At 54.8% G+C, this 21,706-nt stretch overlaps 3 protein-coding genes across 7 annotated transcripts; 2 read left to right on the forward strand and 1 right to left on the reverse strand.

Annotated features, from left to right (window-relative positions):
* The first annotated feature begins 2,980 nt into the window (after positions 1-2,980).
* Positions 2,981-13,404, forward strand: TBC1D10B (TBC1 domain family member 10B). Its single transcript, XM_031033179.2, has 9 exons — positions 2,981-4,226; positions 7,113-7,212; positions 7,508-7,615; positions 7,706-7,812; positions 10,637-10,751; positions 10,878-10,943; positions 11,123-11,312; positions 11,655-11,809; positions 11,894-13,404. The coding sequence occupies exons 1-9, from the start codon at positions 3,274-3,276 to the stop codon at positions 12,515-12,517; spliced, it is 2,418 nt and encodes an 805-aa protein (XP_030889039.2). The 5' UTR covers positions 2,981-3,273; the 3' UTR covers positions 12,518-13,404.
* On the reverse strand, positions 13,395-14,569 carry LOC102737498 (sesquipedalian-1-like). Its single transcript, XM_031033188.2, has 2 exons — positions 14,432-14,569; positions 13,395-14,207 (listed from the first exon to the last, which is right to left on the reverse strand). The coding sequence occupies exon 2, from the start codon at positions 14,182-14,184 to the stop codon at positions 13,567-13,569; it is 618 nt and encodes a 205-aa protein (XP_030889048.1). The 5' UTR covers positions 14,185-14,207; positions 14,432-14,569; the 3' UTR covers positions 13,395-13,566.
* A 38-nt stretch (positions 14,570-14,607) lies between these two features.
* On the forward strand, positions 14,608-17,649 carry CD2BP2 (CD2 cytoplasmic tail binding protein 2). 5 transcript variants are annotated; one of them, XM_031033181.2, is made up of 7 exons: positions 15,078-15,218; positions 15,759-15,862; positions 16,101-16,236; positions 16,360-16,517; positions 16,626-17,067; positions 17,150-17,256; positions 17,347-17,649. In XM_031033181.2, exons 2-7 carry the CDS (start codon positions 15,785-15,787, stop codon positions 17,455-17,457), a joined length of 1,032 nt encoding a protein of 343 aa, XP_030889041.1. In that variant the 5' UTR covers positions 15,078-15,218; positions 15,759-15,784; the 3' UTR covers positions 17,458-17,649. The 5 variants fall into 5 exon arrangements, with proteins under 5 accessions (XP_081675848.1, XP_030889041.1, XP_030889046.1 ...); XM_081819721.1 differs by having other exon boundaries at positions 15,121-15,218; positions 15,654-15,862; XM_031033182.2 differs by having other exon boundaries at positions 15,150-15,168.
* Positions 17,650-21,706: the final 4,057 nt, after the last annotated feature.

Here is a 21,706-nt window from a genome sequence, read left to right on the forward strand (position 1 = left end):
GAGTCGAAAGGGAGACAGCTGTCTGAGAAGCTGAAGAATCAAGAAGGTCTTCTACGACCCCTTTGGTGGGGGCAGGGAGGATGTTTCAAGAAAAGACGCCAAGCATAGAATGACCAGGTAGAAAGAGGCTAGACAGCCTGGAGCAGAAAGCCTGCTCTGTGATCTTGCACTTTGTGCTTTAACTCCCTGGGCCTTGTTTTCCCCATCCCACAGAACTTGTGGATATGAACACTATTTGGAAACAGTTTAGTGAAATATAATCATTACCTTGATATTTATGCCTTGCCTTGGTGGACTTACAGCCTAGCTGTGGAGACAGGATAAAGGCAGAAAATGTCATAACAGCTGATTAGGAGCACAAAAGTAGAGAGCATAGCAGCCCTGTGTGGGACTATGGGGATGACTTTATGAAGGCCAGGAAAAGTAAGTCAGGTGAAAGTGGAGGGGCAGACATGCTAAGCAGAGAGCACAGATGGACAAAGGCCTGGAGAAGTGAAAAATCAGGTTGTCAGAATGGTGATGGGGCTGGAGCAGAGGGTGCAGGCTGGAGACCAGAAATTGGAGGGTCTTCCATGCCAGGCTGAGGATTGAGACCTCGGGAGCCTTGGAAAAGTTTGAAACAGGAGAACATAATCTAATGTGAGTCCATAATCATTTCTTTGGATCCTATTGTGAAAGTTGGAACTCAGAGGGGGGTCCAAATACCAAGAGGGAAGCTAGTTGGTCACCTCCTCCCGGTGGCTGGGATGGCCAGTGGCTCCTTTCTTCATTCTGGGCAAGAACCAGTTTGGCTGACTATGTGACTTTGAGGTACCCTCTCCTAGGGAAATAGTGGCTGAGGAAGCCCCAGGAGGCCAAGGTTGGCAAGGACACACATCTCCTCCTTCTCTTGCTCCCTCTAGGACCCGATGTCCTGAGGAAGGTGACTCTTCCCTTTGCCCTCCTCCAGTCTCATGCCAATGCCTCTAAGACATTTTCTTTTCTGGGCACTGGGGCCCAGCCACCTGTTGTCTCTAAGAAGAGAGAAGGAGCCACCCTAAACTTAGCAGCTGCCCTTGGCCTCCTACACTGGCCCCTCCCTGCCTCAATCGACAGCTGCCTCACCTTATACGGTTACCATGGGGGTCTAGGCCCAGGGAGGAGCCCACTTAATCCGGGGTTCTGGGAGGGGAGAAAAACTCCAAAGAGGGGAAGGGGGAAAGTGCTCAGGTAGCTGGGGTCAAATGGAAAGTGGGGAAATTGAGGAGAAGGAGATCAGGAGCTGTGTATCTAACTCAGACACTGACTGGGAATACACAGGATCTGGGTCTGAGTTGGGAACGAGTAGCCTAAGAGAACTCAGAAACCAAGGAGGACCTGGGACATTGGGAGCTAGGCCTGACTGAAATTTCAGGATGGTGGATTCTGTATGGAAGTTGGGGCCCTCTAACCCTGAGGCTCAAAGGGATGGGGGTCAGAGAGAGATGGGACTCCTAAAGTCAGGGCTTTGTGTTTGTGATCTATGGTAGCCTGGGGGCTCATGAGATTGGGGTCTGCTTTCTTAGCAGAAAATGAGGAGTACAGAGAGGTGTGGCAGTGATGGGAGAGGAGTTGATGGGACAGGTCCTGGATCCCCCAAAGAATAAGAACACAGATATGGGAGTTCATGTTACTGGGAATTCATGGTTTGGGGTCTAGGATACCCACTAGAATGGGGGGGGGCACTCAGAGGATGAGGTCCAAGGAATTAGAGCCTGGATTCTGGGGAGGAGATGAGATAGATGGGGGAGGGGAGGTGTTGAGGAGAAGGACTTAGGGCTTGGGATTCCCATAGGAAATGGAGGATCCAGGGAGATGGGTCACTTAGAGGATTTGGGGGCTCTGGTAATAGTCGTAGGGGCTTTGAGTGTTGAGGTTGGTTGCGGGTCGGAATGAAAATTAGAGACAGTGGAGGTTGAGAGTACTTGATCAGGGCACTGATCTGTGGTGGGGTCTTACAGACCACCAGAGTGAGGCGGCTCTGGATGGAGAAGGGGAGCCCAGGGGGCCCTTGGCTGGCTTAGTCGGTGGGGCATGCGGCTCTCCATCTCAGGGTCGTGAGTTCAAGCCCCACCTTGGCTGTGGAGCCTACTTAAGAGAGAGAGAGAGAGAGAATGGCAGCCCAAAAAGGACTCAAGCAAAGCAGCGCGGCGCTCTTATTGGCTAAGGACTGCTCTAATGTCCCTGGCCCCCGCCCCCTCTCGGCGCTGTCCCCAACTGTCACCCCCTCCTGCGCTTGTCTCCGGTTGTCACCGATATCCCTGGGCTGGCACCGCCTGCTGGCAGCTCCCCTACCCTTTGGATGCTGCCATTGGCTGAGACAGCCGTCTATCTCCCTTCCCTGTTGCTAAAGTGTGGGAATACGCTCATTGGCTGACGATGCAAATTAATAGCAATTATGGCCCGCGGCCCCCCTCCGCCCAGCTGTCATTCTTTCTTGACCTTCTTGGGAGATCTAAAGAATTCCTCAGCATTTCCTATTGACTGCGGAGGCTGTCTGTCACCGCCCAAAGAGACACCACTGTCTGTCAACTTGACCTCCGCCTACTCCCCTTTTTCATTGGCTCCCTTTTTACTGTTTCCATTGGCCAGGCTCGCCTCTTCTCGCGCAGCACCCGCCTTCTTCCGTGGTCATTCACTCTCCAGCCATTTTTACTGGCCAGGAGGTTCAGCTTCCCGCTTTTCTATTAGTTATCTCTTTCGTTCCACCTCCTCCTGCCTTCACTCACCCTCTCATTGGTCTTATAGCCCTCCGCCTTCTCCATTTCCTCTTTCCAAATTACCCAGCCCCTTCCCACCTCCAACCCCACCCACCCTTCCAACGATTGGCAGAAACCCAGTTCCCTCTCTCCTATTATTCGTCCAAACACTCTGACAAGGCGGGAGAAAAAAAAGGAGCGCGATGGGACTGCCCGCGCGCAGGCGTGAAACGCTGAAACGCTGGCCGCTTAGCCGGCACTGGGGCATGTGCGCAGGCGCGAGGTCGGCCGCTCGCCTGAAGCAGGAGGGAGGGGGAGGCGGTGAGAGAGCGCAAGGGGTGAGAGGGCGCGAGTGGGACCCCCGCGCCTGGCGCCCCGGGACCCCTGCCACGCCTCCGCGCGCCGGGCGGCGGCCCGCGCGCCGCCCCCGTCCCCGACGCGCGCCGGGCCGCGCCCTTAGCCTTTCCCCTTCCTTGGCGGGCGGCGCGGAGCGGCCTGAGGGGCGGCGCCTTCTGCGGCCGCCCCGGCGGGGGGATGTGAGGGGAGGCCCGCGGCCATGGAGACGGGCCCGGCGCCCCTGGTGGCCCCGCCGCGCCGTCATGGCGCCCCCGCGGCCCCCTCGCCGCCGCCCCGCGGCTCCCGGGCCGGACCCGTCGTGGTGGTGGCTCCGGGGCCGCCAGTGACCACGGCCACTTCGGCCCCGGTCACCCTGGTGGTCCCCGGGGAGGCGCAGCCCGCCTGGGTACCGGGACCCACCCAGACCTCGGCCCCGGCCCCGGCCCCGACCCCGACCGTCTCGAGCAGCACAGTGGTAGTGCTGACGCTGGAGGCCTCATCCGAAGCCGCGAGGGCGCAGGTCTCCGCTGGCTCAGAACCCCTGGTGCCCGCGGCAGTGGCAGGAGCCGAGATGTCCATGGCTTTGGGCCCGGGGGCAGACTCTCCGAAGACGGAGGAGGCTAGAGCCTCCCCCACCCCTGGACCAGGTACCCCCACCGGGACCCCCACCAGGACCCCTTCCAGAACGGCTCCTGGGGCTCTGACCGCCAAACCCCCGCTTGCCCCCAAGCCGGGAACCACAGTTGCCTCAGGAGTGACTGCGCGGGTTGCAGCAGTGACAGCAGGACAGGTGACAAGTGGACATGGAGCTGCAGCAGCAACATCAGCATCAACTACACAGGCTCTAGAGGACCCCTCAGGGCCTGGCCCAGGGCCTTCAGGGACATGTGAGGCTCTGGTAGCTGTCGTGACGGTCACCCCAGCCCCGGAGCCTGCTGAAAACTCTCAGGACCTAGGCTCCACGTCCAGCCTGGGACCCGGCATCTCTGGGCCTCGAGGGCAGGCCCCGGACACTCTGAGCTACTTGGACTCCGTAAGCCTCATGTCTGGGACCTTGGAGTCCTTGGCAGATGATGTGAGCTCCATGGGCTCAGACTCGGAGATAAATGGGCTGGCCCTGCGCAAGACGGACAAGTATGGCTTCCTTGGGGGCAGCCAGTATTCGGGCAGTCTGTGAGTACCCAGTGGGCACCCAGTGGGACTGCTTCAGGGAAGCAGAGGTTGGGGAGGAGGAAATGATACACCTTGCCCAGACTCTGGCAGCCGAGGCTCCAGGGGAATGGCTCCAGCAGGAGTGAGATACTTGGTGATCCCTATCATGCCTAGTGCATCCTGAGGTTTTGGTGGCACTTGCCTGTTAGGGTTTCAGACCGGGTGTCAGTTCTGGGTCTGAGCTTTGCTTTTAGTGTGTTGTGTGCCCTTGAGCTAGTGTCTTCCCTATTTCTGTGCCTCAGTTTCCTTCTCCATAAAGTGAAAGGTTGAATGACATGATACCTAAGGTCGTCCCAGGTTCTTGATGTGAAACTCCAGCTGTGGGCCAGATATTCTGGAAGGCTGGCTGGGCAGGGGTTCTGGTAGAGATCTTTGGTCCCTGAGGGGGAAGGAGTCTGGGAGGGATGCAGGCATTTCCCTTCCCCCATAGCCCTAGGTCTGATGGGGGGGTGAGATGGGGAAGTCTGGTTGATGGAGGGGAGACCCTGAAGGCAAGGCTCCCCTGCAAAACAGAGAAGGGCAGTCTTGTGTTCTTACTGAAGGAAAGGGTTGGAGGAGGCCTCTTCCCCATTTCCTCAACTCCCCAGCCCGGCTTACTCTTTCCTAGTTCCCTCCAGGGGCCTGAGTCACTCCTGATGTAGGGGTGTGATTGCCTCTGACTTCTTCCTTCCCTCTCTCTGGATCCTGCTCGTTGTTCCTGTACCTCTTTAACCTGCTGGTCAGTTTAACCTACAGCATCACCTGAGCACCCAGGTGCCAGATCCTGTGCTGGATAAAATAGTTGTTTCAAGGCGCTCATCATCTGGAGGGAGAAACATATACTTCAAGAGTTGATTTCAATATAAGGTTTAGCCTAGAGATCATCACAGGATTTTGTGAGCACCTAGGGAAGGGATCTTTTTGCCCACTCAGAAGTCAGCTGAGGCTGGTCCGAATGCTGACTAAATGTAGGATTTAGTTGTGTATGTGCGTGTTGGGGTTGGGGGCACCTGTCTGGGTTGGGGGAAACACTTGGGAGGATATTCTAAGCATGTTTTATAATCCAACAAAAACCAGAAAACCTTTGATTGAGCACCGACATTCATGGTCTTAGGAAGGCAACTGAAGTTTGACCTTGGTGTTTTCCCATGCACGGAGGAAGCATTGTACCCAATTTATAGGTGAAGAAACAGGATTGAAGCAGTTGAGTGATTGCCCCACTCACATCTGGATCTGTGTGACAGGCTTTCTCAATACCATGCTGCCCTAAGGAACTTGGATTGAATTAGATTTTAGTGAGCCCCTCTAGTGTGCCAGGCACCGTGCTGGTTGCTATTTCTATGCTTTGTAATTTTGTCCCTCTAAAATCTATCTTCTGTGCTGGAGGAATATACTTCTGAGGCAAGACTGACTGGGGCACATGTTACCTTAAAAGCTTGTAGAGGCTCCCCACTGGCCACAGGATGAAGTCCCAAGTGCTTTATTCTGCAGATAGGCTCCTTAGTATCTGGCTTTGCCAGCCTTTCTGGTGTTCTCTCTCACCACTCCTAACCATGTACTTAGTACTGTGGTCCTGTTGAACGGATTGTAGTCTTTCCACCTTGCTACGCAGGCTTTCCCACCTGCCAGGAATGCCTTTCTCCCCCTTCTTGTCTTAGTATGTTCTACTCAGTCCTTCGTGGCTTATAACTCAGATATCTCCTCCTCCGGGAAGCCTTTTCTGATACCCACTGCCCCTACTCCAGTCGGTGCCTCTTCTGTGCATTTTTATCATTGCATTTCCCATACCACATTGCAATTATCTCCCCTGCAAGCTTGTGACCTTCTTGAGGGCAGGAAAGATATTATCTTATTCTTCCTGATCCTTAGTAGAGTTTCGAACTGACTTAGATAGAAATTAATGAGAGGTGTTTAAGGGGCTTCTAAGACAAAAGAAACTAATATTTAAAGAGCCCTTCCATTTACCAGTCCTTTATATAGTTTCTCGGTAGTCCTCTCATAACTTTGTGATGTAGGTGGTGACATCCCTTTTTTATAGAAGAGGAGGAGACTCAGGTTATTACTTGCCAAGATTCCCCAACTTCTAATGGATGGAACTGGGATTTGAGCTCAGGTCTGTCTGGAAACTCAAGCTCTTTCTTCCACTCACCTCCTAGTACTGGCTCCTACAAGTAACTGTTTCAAGACTCAAGGGGCATCTTGAGTGTGAGGCTGTGACAGAACAGTGGCCAAACAGTGCAAGGAAAACTTCATTTGCTTGGGAACCTAGGGTGATTTCAGGGAGGAGGAGGTAGAGGGGATTGCAGATGGCCCAGGAGATCTCAAGAGTCTGATAGGAGGAGACTCAGATAGTTGCTTCTAAGGAGGCAGAGAAATATATTTGTTCTGTATTTTCTTTTATGGATAATAATTGCCAATACTGAGCACTTGCTGTTTGTTCTCTCCTATAACCTCTGCATCTTACAAATGTGGAAATTGAGGCTCAGAGGAATTCAGTGACTTGCCCAAGGTCACACAGTGAGTAAGTGGTAAAGCTAGAACTTGGACCCAGGTCTAATGCAAAGTGTGGTTTTTAAATATTCTGTACCCTCTCCCCAAATTTGTATGTGCCATAAGCAGGATTTCAACACACCCAGCATGTATAGAGATCCAACATGAGAACACAATCTGTACAGAGATTCCTTCCAAAGAGGAGTCATTTCAGTGTGGTAAGCTAGACTGTGGATGGCTAAGCGGCCAGATGTCCTGATATTTGGTAGCTCACAGTCTCTCATTTGAAATCGGGGAGGTGGCTTGCTTCAGTTCCGCCAGCAATCCATGTTTTACACTACCACTCCTGACCCCTTCCATGCTCCCTTCATCCTGCAGAGAAAGCTCCATTCCTGTAGATGTGGCTCGGCAGCGGGAGCTCAAATGGCTGGAGATGTTCAGTAACTGGGATAAGTGGCTGTCACGGCGTTTCCAGAAGGTTTGGAAGGCTGAGTGGTGGGCAGGGTGATGGACAGGTTGGGAAGGGGGCAGGGAGGGCTCATGTGGTCCAGGGAAGCCATGTTAGTATTTGCTCTCTAGGCCACACTTGGGGCAGGTGGTCCTTGGGCCTGGAGGGAGGAGTAGCTTTAAAGATAGAAGGCCAAGCCAGGTCCAGTGGAGTCAAGCCAATGGGATGTGTGAGGGGTGTGCCAGGAAGCCCGAGGACTGCTGGGGAAAGCCTGGAGGCTCTGCCAGCCCCTGGAGCTGCTGCCCTGCCTGCCGTTCTGTCTTAGGTGAAGCTGCGCTGCCGGAAGGGGATCCCCTCTTCCCTCAGAGCCAAGGCCTGGCAGTACCTGTCCAATAGCAAGGAACTCCTGGAGCAGAACCCCGGCAAGTTTGAGGTGTGTCCAGGGTATGGGGATGTGACGTGGTGTGAAGGGTATCATCAGTCCCCTCCAGATCCTGAGCTAATCCCTGCTGTCCCACTGCAGGAGCTGGAACGGGCGCCTGGGGACCCCAAGTGGCTGGATGTGATTGAGAAGGACCTGCACCGCCAGTTCCCTTTCCATGAGATGTTTGCCGCTCGAGGGGGGCATGGGTGAGATGGCCTGACCGCGTGGCTTCTGGAGGGGGTGCAGGAGGCACAACGACGTATCGAAGAGATCGCATCTGAACTGGGTTTTGAAGGATAGATGGGAACAGAGCAGGGGGCAGGGTTTTCCTGGCCGGGGGTTTATGTAAGCTCTGTCTGGGATGTGCGATTGGGTAGAGCTGAGGCTGGAGAAGCAGTTTAGGGCCAGATTACCAAAGGCCCTTAAAAACTGTTCCCAGGCACTTGTGCTTTTGTTCTGTTTGCTAGGCTTCCCCAAGATGTATATATATCAGTCCTTAGTTACATGCAGGATGGTATTAGGTGGCTCTCAGGTGGACTTTTTTCCATCAGTTGGTTCATCTTTTCCGCAAACACTTAACACCTGCTATCTGCCAGGCACTGGTCTAGCCACAGATGACAGCAGTTAACAAGAGACAAAAACTCCTGCCCTTATGGGGCTTATTCCATTTTAGTGGGGATAGACAATACATAAATAAGACAAAGAAGGAAAAAGTATGTTGCATGTGAAATGGTATGAAAGAGGAGTTTAAAGCAAGAAAGGGGAATAGAGAATGCGAACGGAGATGGGGTTACAAGTGATCTGATCTGATTTGTGTTTTGAAAGGATCGTCTTGGCTGCTGTGCTGAGAATAGACTATAAGGAGACAAGGACAGAAGCAGAGAGACCCTTTAGGAGACCATTTCCATAATCCAGGAGAGAGACCATGACAGATAGACCAGATTGGTAGCCATGGAACTATGGGGAGAAGTGGTTGGGTTCTGGGTATATTCTGAAGGTAGAGCCAAAAGGATCTGCCAACAGATTAGATGTGGAGTGTGTGAGAGAGAGGGAGAGAGAGTGAGCACAATTAAGGCTGACTCTAAAGGTTTTGGGCCTGAGAAACTAGAAAAATGGAATTGTTATATACTGATGTGGATGGGCAAAATGGGGATAAAGAAGTTAGAGGGGTACATCAGGAGCTCAGTTTTGGAATATGAGGTTTGAAATGCTAACTGGATGTCCAGATGGAGATGTCAAGTAAGTTGAATGTACGCTATATGCAAGCCTGGAATTTGGGGAGAAGTTTAAAGTGAGGGTAAGCTGGAGATTGAGAGTTGTCAGCCTCTAGACGGGACTCACCTATGGGACTGGATGAGATCATCAAAGCAGCAAGTGTAGATACAAAAGGAAGCTCAAAGATTGAGCCCTGTTGCTCCAACATTTCAAGAATGGAAAGATGAGAACAAACCAGCAAGGGAGACTAGAAGCAGAAGCTGGAGAGGTAGAAGGAAAACCAGGGCAGTGCGGTTTCTGGAAGCAAATTAAAGAGGGGTTTCAGGACCAGCTGTATGAAATACTGCTGATGGGTCAAGTAAAGTCGAGTCTGCAGATTGACCTCGGGACTCAGCACAGTGGCAGTCAGTGGTGACCTTGATAAGGGCAGTTTTGCACAGGGCAGTCGGTTAAAGCCTGACTGCAGAATGGGAGGAAAGAGCTTGATGACAGTGAGTCTGTACCCTGAAGTTTTTGCTGAGTAGGTAAGAAGAGAAATGGTGTTTGGAGGGGAAAGGGGGGTGGTGGTCAAGAGACATTTTTTTTAAGCAAGAGTAAATAACAAATGTTGGTATGCCAATGGGGATGATCTAGTAGGGAGAGAAAAACTGATGATGCAGGAGAGGTGGGAGGCTTGCTGGGGTGATGGCCCGTGTAGGTAAGAGTGGATGGAGTGCAGTGCCCAAGTGGAAAGGCTGTGTTTGGCCAGGACCACAGACATTTCACCCACAGCAACAGGGGAGGAAGCAGGGACACATGCAGGTAGGTAGGTGAATGAAGCATGGGAGCTTGTGGGAATTACATGTTTATTTTAATAGGTATTAGGTAAAAAATAACTAGTGCATCCAACCTGTCATTTCATGGATGCTGTTGCAAAGTGGAGAAAAAAGATGAAGTGAAAAATAGCAGGGAGGTATGCAGATAAAGCACAAATGAAGATCACACTTCAATGACTGAATTTTGGGATAGAGGAGGTCATTTTTACTTTTTTTCTGGGTAAGAAATGAAGGTCTGAGCTACGGAATGGCTGTGGAGGCAGAGAGAAGGAACAGATATGAATGAAAATCAAGAGGTAGTGTTGAGAAGATTTGGTTTCAGCCACGGGGAGTGAAGTAGGGCTCTCTTTTCCAGTGTGGGGCTGACTGAATGGGATTCCCAGACACGGTGATGGGGTGCCCTCAAGAAAGAGGAGCAGGTCTAGGGCAGAGATTTTATTCTTTTAGATGCAGAGACAAGAGAAAGGTTTGAGGCACAGCTGGCTTTCCAAGCCTTCACTGAGGCTTCCAAGAACCAGGGCCCACTGGACATGGTGACGGGGACCTGATTCAATCCAGTGAGGCAGATGAGGGGAGCCCTGCCCTGGGAGAGCCCCTGCTCTGAGGTACTGAAAGCATTCAGTGCGACAGGAGGGCTGATGCTGCGGGCAGTGAAAGCTCCCTGAAGAAGGTGACTTTGAAGGTCTATGGGATGGTGGCAGATGAAGGAGAGAGAGCACAGCCTGTGCGGGGAATGGGTAGGGAGCAGGTGGGGTGTGCAGGCAAGGGTGGAAGGCTGAAGCCTGGAATGCTTTGCTCATGGTCGGAGTCTTTGGCTTCACCTTGATGGGCAGCACTAGGAACGCCAGTGGAGGTGTGTGGTGGGGAAGCTCTGAGGTTAATCTGGAACTGGATCTGGGAGGGGTCTGGAATGGGGCTGGTTGGGGGGAGCAGGCTTAGTTTGGGGCAGAGAGCCCCCACCTCCGCTGGTTGCCCGCATGGTCTTTCCCAATACCCACAGGCAACAGGACCTGTACCGAATCCTGAAGGCCTACACGATCTACCGGCCCGATGAGGGCTACTGCCAGGCCCAGGCCCCAGTGGCCGCCGTGCTGCTCATGCACATGCCTGCTGAGGTCAGCATACCCTGGTCCTGGCTGGGGAGGCCTGGGAGGACCTTGGCCTACGGTGGTGATGGGGGAGCACTCTACTCCCTGTTTCTCAGGTCCTGTCCCCCTGCCCCTTGTTCTTGCCCTCCTCAGCAAGCTTTCTGGTGCCTGGTGCAGATCTGCGACAAGTACCTCCCCGGTTACTACAGCGCAGGGCTGGTGAGTGTCTGAAGGCTGGGTGCACCCAAGGCTGCAGGGAGGTCCTTGTCCTGCCCCACCTGCTGCCCTTTTGTCCCTCTGCTCTGGGCCTCTCCCACTGAGGTGAGGACCCCTCCTAGGGACAGTGCTACCCCACGGGGGCACCGTAGGCCTCCTCTCACGGCCTCTCCCGCCTGCAGGAGGCCATTCAGCTGGACGGAGAAATCTTTTTCGCGCTGCTGCGCCGGGCCTCCCCCCTGGCGCACCGTCACCTGCGGCGGCAGCGCATTGACCCCGTGCTCTACATGACCGAGTGGTTCATGTGCATCTTCGCCCGCACCCTGCCCTGGGCGTCAGTGCTGCGCGTCTGGGATATGTTCTTCTGTGAAGGTACTTCTGGAGCCACTCAGGCCATGCGGGGTCTGGGGTTTCCACGGTGGCTGCCAGAGAGGGGCCTGCTGCCGAAGGTACGTCTGAGGCCTAGGCTTCCCTGTCCGCCGTCCGGGGGCTGGAGAAACTGGGGCCTGGTCTTGGCTCTGCCATCATTCCGGAGCCTCCTCTCCCTCCCAGGAGCCTGAAACCCACGGCAGCTCATTTCCCTCCGTGGGGCCTCCGTTTCCCCATCCGTGAGGATGGCAGTAAGACAGGGATAGGGCGCGTGAGTCCCTTCTAAATGGGATGGGCTGAGAGCCCAGCCCTGATCTCCCGTGCTGCCTTTTCCGTGCCCTTCAGGCGTCAAGATCATCTTCCGGGTGGCCCTGGTGCTGCTGCGGCACACGCTGGGCTCGGTGGAGAAGCTGCGCTCCTGCCAGGGCATGTACGAGACCATGGAGCAGCTGCGCAACCTGCCCCCGCAGTGCATGCAGGAGGACTTCCTGGTGCATGAGGTAGGCCGCGGCCTGAGTCCGCCCGCACCTGCTTCAGCGCGTCCCCGCCCTCCCCTTCACCCTCCCCGTTCCTTCTCGGTCTAGGTGACCACCCTCCCGGTGACAGAAGCACTGATTGAGCGAGAGAACACGGCCCAGCTCAAGAAGTGGCGGGAAACCCGGGGGGAGCTGCAGTATCGGCCCTCTCGGCGACTGCACGGCTCCCGGGCCATCCATGAGGAGCGGCGGCGGCAGCAGCCACCCCTGGGCCCCTCCTCCAGCCTTCTTAGCCTCCCTGGCCTCAAGAGCCGAGGTTCCCGGGCAGCCGGGGGGGCCCCCTCTCCACCCCCTCCTGCCCGCAGGGCCAGCGCTGGGCCTGCCCCAGGGCCTGTGGTCACCGCTGAGGGACTGCATCCATCCCTTCCTTCACCTACTGGCAACAGCACCCCACTGGGTTCCAGCAAGGAGACTCGAAAGCAGGAGAAGGAGCGGCAGAAACAGGAAAAGGAACGTGAGAAGGAACGGCAGAAACAGGAGAAAGAACGGGAAAAGCAGGAGAAGGAGCGGCAGAAGTGGGAAAAAGAGCAGGAGAAGGAGCGGCAGAAGCAGGAAAAGAAGGCCCAAGGCAGGAAGCTCTCGCTGCGTCGAAAGGCAGATGGGCCCCCAGGCCCCCAGGATGGTGGGGACAGGTCCTCGGCATCTGAGGCCCGGCAGGATGCTTACTTCTGACCTCTATCTCGGGGCTGGACTGCATGGCCTCCCTCTGTTTTCCTCAGTCAAGAGCAGGCCCGGCTTGGGGTGCTGCCCCAAGCTTCTTGGGCAGGCCGTCACTCTTTCTGGGGAAAGCGGTTTGGCTCCCCATCTCCTTGCCAGCTGCTGATCCCTACACAGCTGGGACAGTGAGTGCACGGGGCAGCTGCCTTTCCTCGGGGTAGCCGTGAACAAATCTGGAGCCCCCTTACCTCCAGTTGGGCCCAGCTGGGGTTTCTGTCACTCCTGCCCCAATTCCCTCTGGGGTCCTTCCCAGGTGCAGTCCTGATTGGCCTTTTGTCACCTCAGGGGTGACTTGGCGATGGGAATCAGCAGTTTTCAGATTCTTACACCAGTTGCTCCCCTTATCCGTGAGTGGAGCTGGGTTCCTTTTTCCCTTCTTCAGCTCTGCTGGTCTCCCCCTCTTCGTGCCTGGGGGCCGAGGCTCTCCTCGCTCTACTCTGGACATCTCTGTGTTGTAATTATGTACAGAGGACCTGGTGGGTCCAGGGTGGGGGTGTTCGCTCTACCTTCTGTCCTTCAGTTCTCCTTCCACAATGTTCTTGCACTCATTTATTTAAGGGGACAAGCACTGGAACAGGCCATGTTCCCGGGACCTCTCCCCACCTGCCATCCTCCTTGCTCTCTTTCCTCTTCACCCACCTTCCTGTGTATTCTCAGGCTTCTGCTTTGTCTCCACCAGGGTCCCCACCTTTCACCTTGTTCCCCCTCCAGCCCCTATCTGGGGAAGGGGTCTTCCCTTGAGCTCCAGGGGGTGGAACCCAATGTTTACATTCTCTTCTCTCTCTGCTCCCACCCTGTGCGGCGCTTTGAGGAACCAGAAAAGAACCTGCTGTTGTACCTGGGCCTGTCTCCTGCTTTGTTATTTGATGATGGGGGTTAGAATAAGGACTGGGCAGGGGGTGGGAAACAGTGGAGCAGGCCGGGATCTGGGTGTCTCCTGAGGCAGTTGGCTGGTCTTGGCAGGTAGGTACCTCTTGGCCTTTGGTCCATCTTTCAGTCACTCATCAACAGCTGTTGAGCTCCTGCTGCTCCTGTGTCTGGGATCTGCTGCTTCCGTTGGCACTGGCCTGGGGCCTTCTGCGTACCACCTGCAACACCCGGATCTCCTTCCCAAAGTGCTCGTGCAACTCCTGGAAGCTGGAGGGGATACTGAGGGTGGCTAGGAAGCTGCAGTCCTCTGGGGGTGAGCTGGGCTCCTGGCCAGCTGCCTGGCACAGCTCCCGGTACCGGGCCTCCAGGGGGGGCAGTAGCACCACCAGCCGCCTCCAGCTCGCCCCAGCCAGCGCCCACAGCCAGGCTCCCAGCTCTTCCTGGTTTTCTGCCGCCAGCTTGTAGGCCCGCCCACCTGTGCCCTCAGCCCTGGGGGTCAGGATGGTGAAGGCATAGGGTTCTGTGGCCCCAAGGCGCGGCTCCACCTGGCAGTTTTCCAAGAGAATGAGGCCCAGGGGGGTGTGGTCCGCCTGGTTCTCCAGGTAGAAGAGGAGGTTTCCCCGGAGGATGAACCAGCGGCGTTGATAGCTGGTATTTCGGGTTCCCTTCTTCAGCAAGATGCCCTCCCGGTCTGGAGCCTGTGTTCTGCATCCACGGAAGAAACTGAGCACGGACTTTTGGTGCAGTTTCATGGTAGTCCAAGCGGGGAGTAAACCTTGGGGGGCAGGAGAGAGGAGGGTTGGTCCTAGCCCAGTGGGATTTAAGACTGTCCTCAAGAGGTAGCGGTCTTGTCCCCACAGCACTGGGACCCACACCTCCCACCTCCAGCTCTGCCCCTTGGGCCAGTTTACAGACCCTGGGCAGGGGCCGCTGGCCTGGGCCCCTATTTGCCTGCGGCTGTGGTTCGAGAGAGGCACCGTTGCCCTTTTCCAGGCCTACCTGAGATGAGGACACAAGAGACTTCTGGCCAGGGTACCGGGCACAGATATCACCGTCACCTTTCCGGTGATGGCTCTTCCCACCTCAGAAACCGGCAACTCGCCCAAGGGATAGGCGTGGGGTAAATGACTTCCCCCGGGTCCTAAAGAGAGCTGGGTTCGGTAAATGCTCCCAGAGCCACCCGGGGCCTCCAGGCGGGCCATCGGGACCCGGCCTCTGCTCAGGGAGAAGAGCAAGGCCGCACCTAGGAGTAGGAGAGGACAGATCTGGACGCTGAATGGAAAAGCAGGATTCCCAAGGAGATGGTGAGGGGCGCAAAGCTCTTGGCCAACCCTGGGGAAGGGTGACTCTACCCTGGAAAGGGAAACAGGCCGAAACCCACTGTCCCACTCTGGTCCTCCATCATGGTCCCGGGCGCCCCTTTAAGTAGAGTGCGCTCCACTTTCTCCCCAGAGCCTCTAACTGCTGTAGGGGGGAGTCGAAACCGCATCCGGCCATCCCTCTCGTCTGATCAGGGTCTAAGCGTTCATACGTCCCCTATTCTCGCCATTGTCGCCCCACGCTGCTCACATCACTCTGGGCAGGGCAGGGCGGGGCGGTCTTTCCCGCTCACGGCGCACTTCCGCCCGTTTCTCCACTTAGTCCACTAACCCGAGTGAAGCCACTTCCGGCTTTCTCTGGCGCCTTCCGCAGTTCTCTTCCGGGTGATGGCGGCCGGTGCCCCGGACGTAGCCCTGGTGAAAACCTCTCTCTTTTTCTTTCCCCTCAGCCTCCCGTAGGTCCTTAGGTGAGCGCGCGCTGGTGGGGCTCCTCGAATCCCCGCGGTTCTGCCGCCACTCTGACTTGTATAGTTAGCCCGGGACAGTTGGGGGTTACCCCGCGGAGTTGGGAGTTCGGCGCGGGGAGGAGGGGGGCGGCTAGGACGCCAGGTCCTGGGTCCGCCCGGGCTCCGCGGGCTCTGAGGGAGCTGGGGTGTAGGAGCGGGTGTCAGCCCGCGGAGCCCCGTCGCATCCAGGACTGCGGGGGCCAGGAATGGGTGGTGCGTGTGGGGGGAGCCTGTCTCCTTTCGTCAAGGGTGGGGGTTGCCCGTGGGAAGCCCTTCCGCGCGTCCGCGTCTCCGGCCTGTCTCCAGCAACTCTTTTGGACCAAACCAAGTCCCGGGGGCCTCCTGGCCGCCAACTTCCCTTTCGGCCCCTGATTCTGTGCTCCCTCTCCTCCCAAGCTGGATCTAGTGCGTACCAGGTGATAATTTGTTGTGCTGGGGGCCCTTCGGCGGTGAGTAGCCTCGCCCAGTTCCCTTAATCTGCACCCTTTCACCTCGGCTCAGCTTGGGGAAGGCCCCTCTGTGCAGTCATGCCAAAGAGGAAAGTGACCTTCCAAGGCGTAGGAGATGAGGATGATGAGGATGAAATCAGTGTCCCCAAGAAGAAGGTGAGGGGGCCAGACTCCTGCATTGTGGGGAGGAGTGAGGGGAGGGAAAAGGAACTAGAAGAGAAAGAAAGCCCGTGGGGACAAAGAACGCGTAGAAAGGGCTAGCTTTTCCATGTTCTCTGGGAAATGGGTTTGGAGAATTTTCAGCCTGAGAAGGCTTTGAAGAAAAACCTACCTAAAGTATTTTGAGGAATCACCAGTAACCTGCCTCTCTCAACTTGCTGGCTCCTCCTCACAGCTGGTGGATCCAGTGACGGGGGCAGGGGGTCCTGGGAGCCGCTTCAAAGGCAAACACTCTTTGGACAGCGATGAGGAGGATGATGATGATGAGGGGTCCAGCAAATATGACATCCTGGCCTCAGAGGATGTGGAAGGTGAGCTAAACCCAAGAACTGAGGCTGCTGGAGGAACAGATAGGGCTTCAGGGGATGTGGGGCAAGGAAGGCTTTTGTCTCTTTTTGCTTGCTCAGCGTGGGACACCTGTGTGTTTGGTGCAGGTCAGGAAGCAGCCACACTCCCCAGTGAGGGAGGTGTGCGGATCACACCCTTCAACCTGCAGGAAGAGATGGAGGAGGGCCACTTTGATGCCGATGGCAACTACTTCCTGAACCGGGATGCTCAGATCCGAGACAGCTGGCTGGACAACATTGACTGGGTGTGGCCCAGGGGTTGACATGGCTGGGAGCCTGGAGGCAGCAAGTGCTGGGCTTGGGCCTTGCTCACCGTTTGTTGGAGATAACACCCCCCTGTTTTCATATCATAGGTGAAGATCAGGGAGCGACCACCTGATCAGCGCCCGCCGTCAGACTCAGAGGAAGAGGACAGCCTGGGCCAGACACCAATGAGTGCCCAAGCTCTCCTGGAGGGCCTTCTGGAGCTGCTTTTGCCAAGAGAGACAGTCGCCGGGGCACTGAGGCGTCTGGGGGCCCGAGGAGGAGGAGGAGGCAAAGGGGGCAGCAAGGGGGCTGGGCGGCCTAGTTCCCCCCAGCGCTTGGATCGGCTCTCTGGGTTGGCTGACCAGATGGTGGCCCGGGGCAACCTTGGTGTATATCAGGAGACAAGAGAACGGTTAGCCCTGCGGCTGAAGGGGTTGGGGTCCCGGACCCAGGGACCCCCTGAGCCCACACCCCCACCCTCTCTGGACATGTTTGCTGAGGAAGTGGCAGAGGGGGAGCTGGAGACCCCAACCCCTACCCAGAAGGGAGGTAAGATTGGAAAGCAGAGGAGGGGTGATGGGGGCAGGGGGCAGGGCACTTGAGGCCCAGATGGCTTTGCCTGTTGTTTTAGAAGGAGAGTTGCCAGGAGATGGTCTGGTGGACGTGATGTGGGAATATAAGTGGGAGAACACGGGAGATGCTGAGCTGTACGGGCCCTTCACCAGCACCCAGATGCAGGTAAGCCCCTTCCTGCTTCCTTCTGCCGCTGCTCTCCGTCCTCCCACCCATATCAGACCTTTCCTAGCTTTGCTCTCTTTTTTCCTGCAGACCTGGGTGAACGAAGGCTACTTCGCAGATGGTGTTTATTGCCGGAAGCTGGACCCTCCGGGTGGACAGTTCTATAACTCCAAACGCATTGACTTTGACCTCTATACCTGAGCCTGCCGAGGGCCCAGTTTGACGTTCTCTTCTTTCCTGGACTCTCTGGAGGAGGCCCCAGCTGCCTCAGGCAGTGAGGATTTTGGGAGCCATTTTTCATTCAGTTTTCCTTTCCCAATAAAAGCCTTTAGTTGTATATTAGGGCCTTGGCTATGCTGATGGGCAGAAGCCAAGGCCCTTTCTAGCCCCTTTGGACTCGCCTCATGAGTGTTTCCTCATGAAGTTCCTTCTTGGGAGTTTCTGGTCACTTGAACCACCTCACCTTTGGTTACCACTCCTGGGGCAGAGCCAGAGTTCCCAGGTGGCCTGTGGCTGCCCCACCCGGACTGCTCACCATCTAAAAAATCCCTTTGCTCACATGCTGTTCTCCAGTATTTTCGGAGCAGGCTTCCTGTTTTGCTCTTCTTAGGTCTTCAGCTTTTAGAACCTCAGAGTCTTTGCAGCCAGTATAAGATAGAGCACCAGAAGTGGAGATTTTAGGCCTCGAAGGGCGAGGACAATCTGTTGGGGGTGAGTAGGAGGCCTGGTATCCACTGGCTCCCCAGGGGTCTCAAGCTCCTTGGGGGGAAGGGCAAACTCAAGGCCCCTCAGGGCCACCTGGGCCAACCACTGAACAGACACAAAGAGGGGCAGTGCCTCCCTGGAGCTCACACAGTGAAGCAGAGGACTGGCCCAGACCCAATAGGCTTCTTTCCCAGACCTTTCTTGGCACCTTTGAGGCCCTGAAGTTTCCATTTCCTGGGGTCTCACAGTGTGCGTGGTACGGGGCTAGTGCCTTGAAGGAACTGGGCTAACTAGGAGGTCGATCCTCTTCCAGAAATTGAGCTTCTGGGGAATGGGGTCGGGAGGGAGCCAGGCAGGTACAGTTGGACCCAACACCTCCCACCTCTCACCAGTGCTGCCTTATGCCTCTTCTCTTGCACCGGGTGAGGTTGAACCCCCCACTTTTCTACCTCGGCTGTCCATCTGGAGTCTCGGGGGAGCTGTAAAATTACTCCTCGGATTCTGAATGAATTGATCTAGGTAGCGGCGTAGTGGTTGGGGTTTTTGAAAGCTCCCAGGGGATTCCAGTGTGCGGGCAGGTGCAGAACCACCGAGCCTGACTCCTGTGACTCGGTTATGCCTAGAACAAGGGGCCACTCACCGGATCCCGCGGTGGTGGCAGAGCTGAGCACGTGTGGCCACGGCTCTGCTGGAGTCTGGTGCGGGATTGCTGAGCACCAGAGCCCCGGGTGGAAGGGGCCGGGCTGGGAAGCAGGAAGACCGGGACAGGGTGGGGATACTTGGTGCCCCAGCGAGGGCTCCAGCTTCTGTAATAATTGGGTCCATGCAGACTTGGTGTTCATGGACTCCAGGATGCCTTCGATTGTAACAAGTCTTTTTTTGTCCTTAAGAAAGAAACCCCTGCCAATTACATTTACAAAAGGTCATTGATTAAAATGCATCCTCATTGCAGAAACGTTCAGAAGTGAAAAGCAATACAGCGGTCCCCTTTATAACCCCAATGACTGACCATGGCAGTTGCTTAGTGTTTGGTGAATAGATGAAGGCCAAGGGCACGGTGCCCTTGGATATGCCATTGGTACCTCAGGCTCCGCCTGTCCAGAGCTGACCCTATCTTCCCCTCACAGCATCGTCCTGTGTTCACCGTTTTTTCGTTTGTTTTTGTTTTTGTTTAAGTTTTTGAGAGAGAGAGAGAGCTGGGTGGGGAGGGGCAAAGGGAGGAGGAGAGAGAGAATCTTAAACAGGCTGCACGCCCAGTACGGATCCTGATGCAGAGCCCCCGACAGTGGGGCTTGATGTCGGCACCCTGATCTCATGACCTGAGCTGAAATGAAGAGTCGGACACTTAACCCACTGAGCCACCCAGGCGCGCCCCAGCCTCCCTGATGACACTCAGTAGGCAGATTAATGGTTCCCCAAAGATGTCCATACCCTCAACAGAATCTGAATATGGGACCTTACATGGCAAAAGAGTTTGCAGGTGTGATTAAATCAATGACTGAGTTGGGGGAGGGGTTATTCTGGATTATCGAGGTGGGTGGGCCCAGTGTCATCACAAGGGTCTTACAAAGTGAAGGGAGTCAGGAGGGTCAAAGAGAGGGAGGTGAAGGTGTTAAACAGAGCCGCTGGCTTTGAAGATGGGAGACGGCCATATGCCAAGGAATGCAGTGGCCTGTGGAAGCTGGGAAAGGCAAGAAAAAGTCTTCCCAGAGCCACTACAAAATGCAGCCCTACTGAGGATTTGAACCCAGTGAAAACCATTGTGGACTTCTGACCTCTAGAATCCTAATAAAGTTTGTGTTTCAAGCTGCTAAGTTTGTGGTTATTTGTTACAGCCCCAGTAGGAAACTGACATACCCCATCTAGCTGAATGCCTCTCCCCTCCCACAAACATCCCAAAGTTCTCCCTCCCTGTGGCCTTGTCCCTATCTCAAGCCCCTATCAGCATTTAACTCCCTTGCCCTTCTTAAAACAGCATGTATGTGTCTGTGTGTACATGTGCACATATATAATCTTTACTTAAGCCTTTTATATTTTACAGTTGTAGATTTACAGAAAATGTACAAAATAGTGCAGTGAGCTCAGCCAGTTTCCCTTGTTAACATCTTCCAGTGGTACCTTTGTTATAACTAATGAACAAACATTACTATTTTTATCAACTGCTTTATTGAGATTAATGCACCCATTTGAAGTGTACAATTCAGTGGTTTTTTTAGCATGTTCATAGGGTTGTGCTAACATCACTACAATCCAATTTTAGAACACTTTTGGCTACCCTAGAAGGAGCCCCACCCATCAGCAGCCCCTCCCCCTTCCTCCCACCCTCCTCATCCTCCAGCCCCTGGCAACCACTGATCTACTTCCTGTCTCTGTAGAGTTGTCGATTCTGGCCATTCATACAAATGGACTCCTACACATGTGGTCTCTTGTGTCTTCTGGGTCTACTTATACTTGGCCAGTTTTCGAGATTCATCCGTGTAACACATAAGAGTACTTTATGCGTTTTTATTGTCGAATAATATTCCACCGTATGGATGTATACTCTATTACCATTAACTAAACCTCACACTTTCTTTGGATTTTACTCATTTTCCCCTAATGTCCCCTGTCCCGGAATCTCTTCTGGGATTCCCCTTCACATACAATTGTCATGTCTCCTTAACCTCTGGTCTGACAGTTTCTCAGACTTGTTTTTGCTAACTTGGACTGTTTTGAGGAGTATTGACTAGGTATTTTGTAAAATATTCCTCAAATGTGGGCTTTTTCTGCCTGGTATTTTTCTCATGCTTAGATTTGGGTTATGGGGGAGGAAGACCATGGAGGTGAAGTCCCTTCCCTTTCACTGAAAACTTTTAATGGCTCCATTTCCCTCAAGATAAATTTCAACAGCTTGCAGCTGACTGAGACTGAGAAGGTCTCCATGGCCTGGCTCGAGCCAGCCCCACCAGCTCCACGTCTGCCTTTGCTTTCCTTCTCCTTTCCCTCCCCTGACTCCAGGCTCCAGCCTTCTCCCAGAACAGGGCAATTTCATTTCTCCAGGCCTGGCCAGTGATGCCTTTCTCTCTTCTCTATCTGGGAAAGACCAATTAATATATGCATGTTGTACTAGGTCCAAAGCCTCCTTTTCCTACAAGACTTCCTAACCCACTCACCATCTCCCAGCTTGGTCAGCATTTTAGCACAGATGCCTGACGCCATACCCAGAGCAGTGTTTCCTGGTCTGTCTCCACCAGTTAGCCTGAGACTGGAGATCAGTGCTGATGAATGAATAGGGAATGAGCCAAGTCTTTCCTAGTCCTGTGTGGGACACTCCCCTCTTGAGCAAGACCAGAAACTTGGGGCTGGTGGAGCTATTTGCCATCCCAGAAGGGGTGAACTATGACCTGGCAGTGCACAGGTGTCTAGATCCAAGAGTCTCAGGGAGCAGGGCTGAGGGGTCAGTAGGGTCATTCTTACTGGGGTGTCCCTGGGGCCATGGGAAAATTTCCGGGTGGGGGGGGCTTGAGTTCAAAGCTGCAAATGTCATCGCTGTATCGAGGACACGAGAACCTCTGAAATGCAGCCTCTTGTCTTTGGTAGGCCATTTTCCAGAAGACTAGCAGGAGTGGGAGAAGGCGAGTCTGGGCTTTGGGTGTCACAGTCTGTCCTGGGCATCTGTAGGGTCTTGGGGGAGACAAAGACCATGGAGGATGGCAAAAAGGAGTTAAAAGAAGCAACGAGTAAGGCTCCACAAAGCCCATGGAGT

Source organism: Leptonychotes weddellii, chromosome 5, assembly GCF_054177405.1.
Source record: "Leptonychotes weddellii isolate Sample4059 chromosome 5, ASM5417740v2, whole genome shotgun sequence".
NCBI classification, from domain to species: Eukaryota; Metazoa; Chordata; class Mammalia; order Carnivora; family Phocidae; genus Leptonychotes; species Leptonychotes weddellii.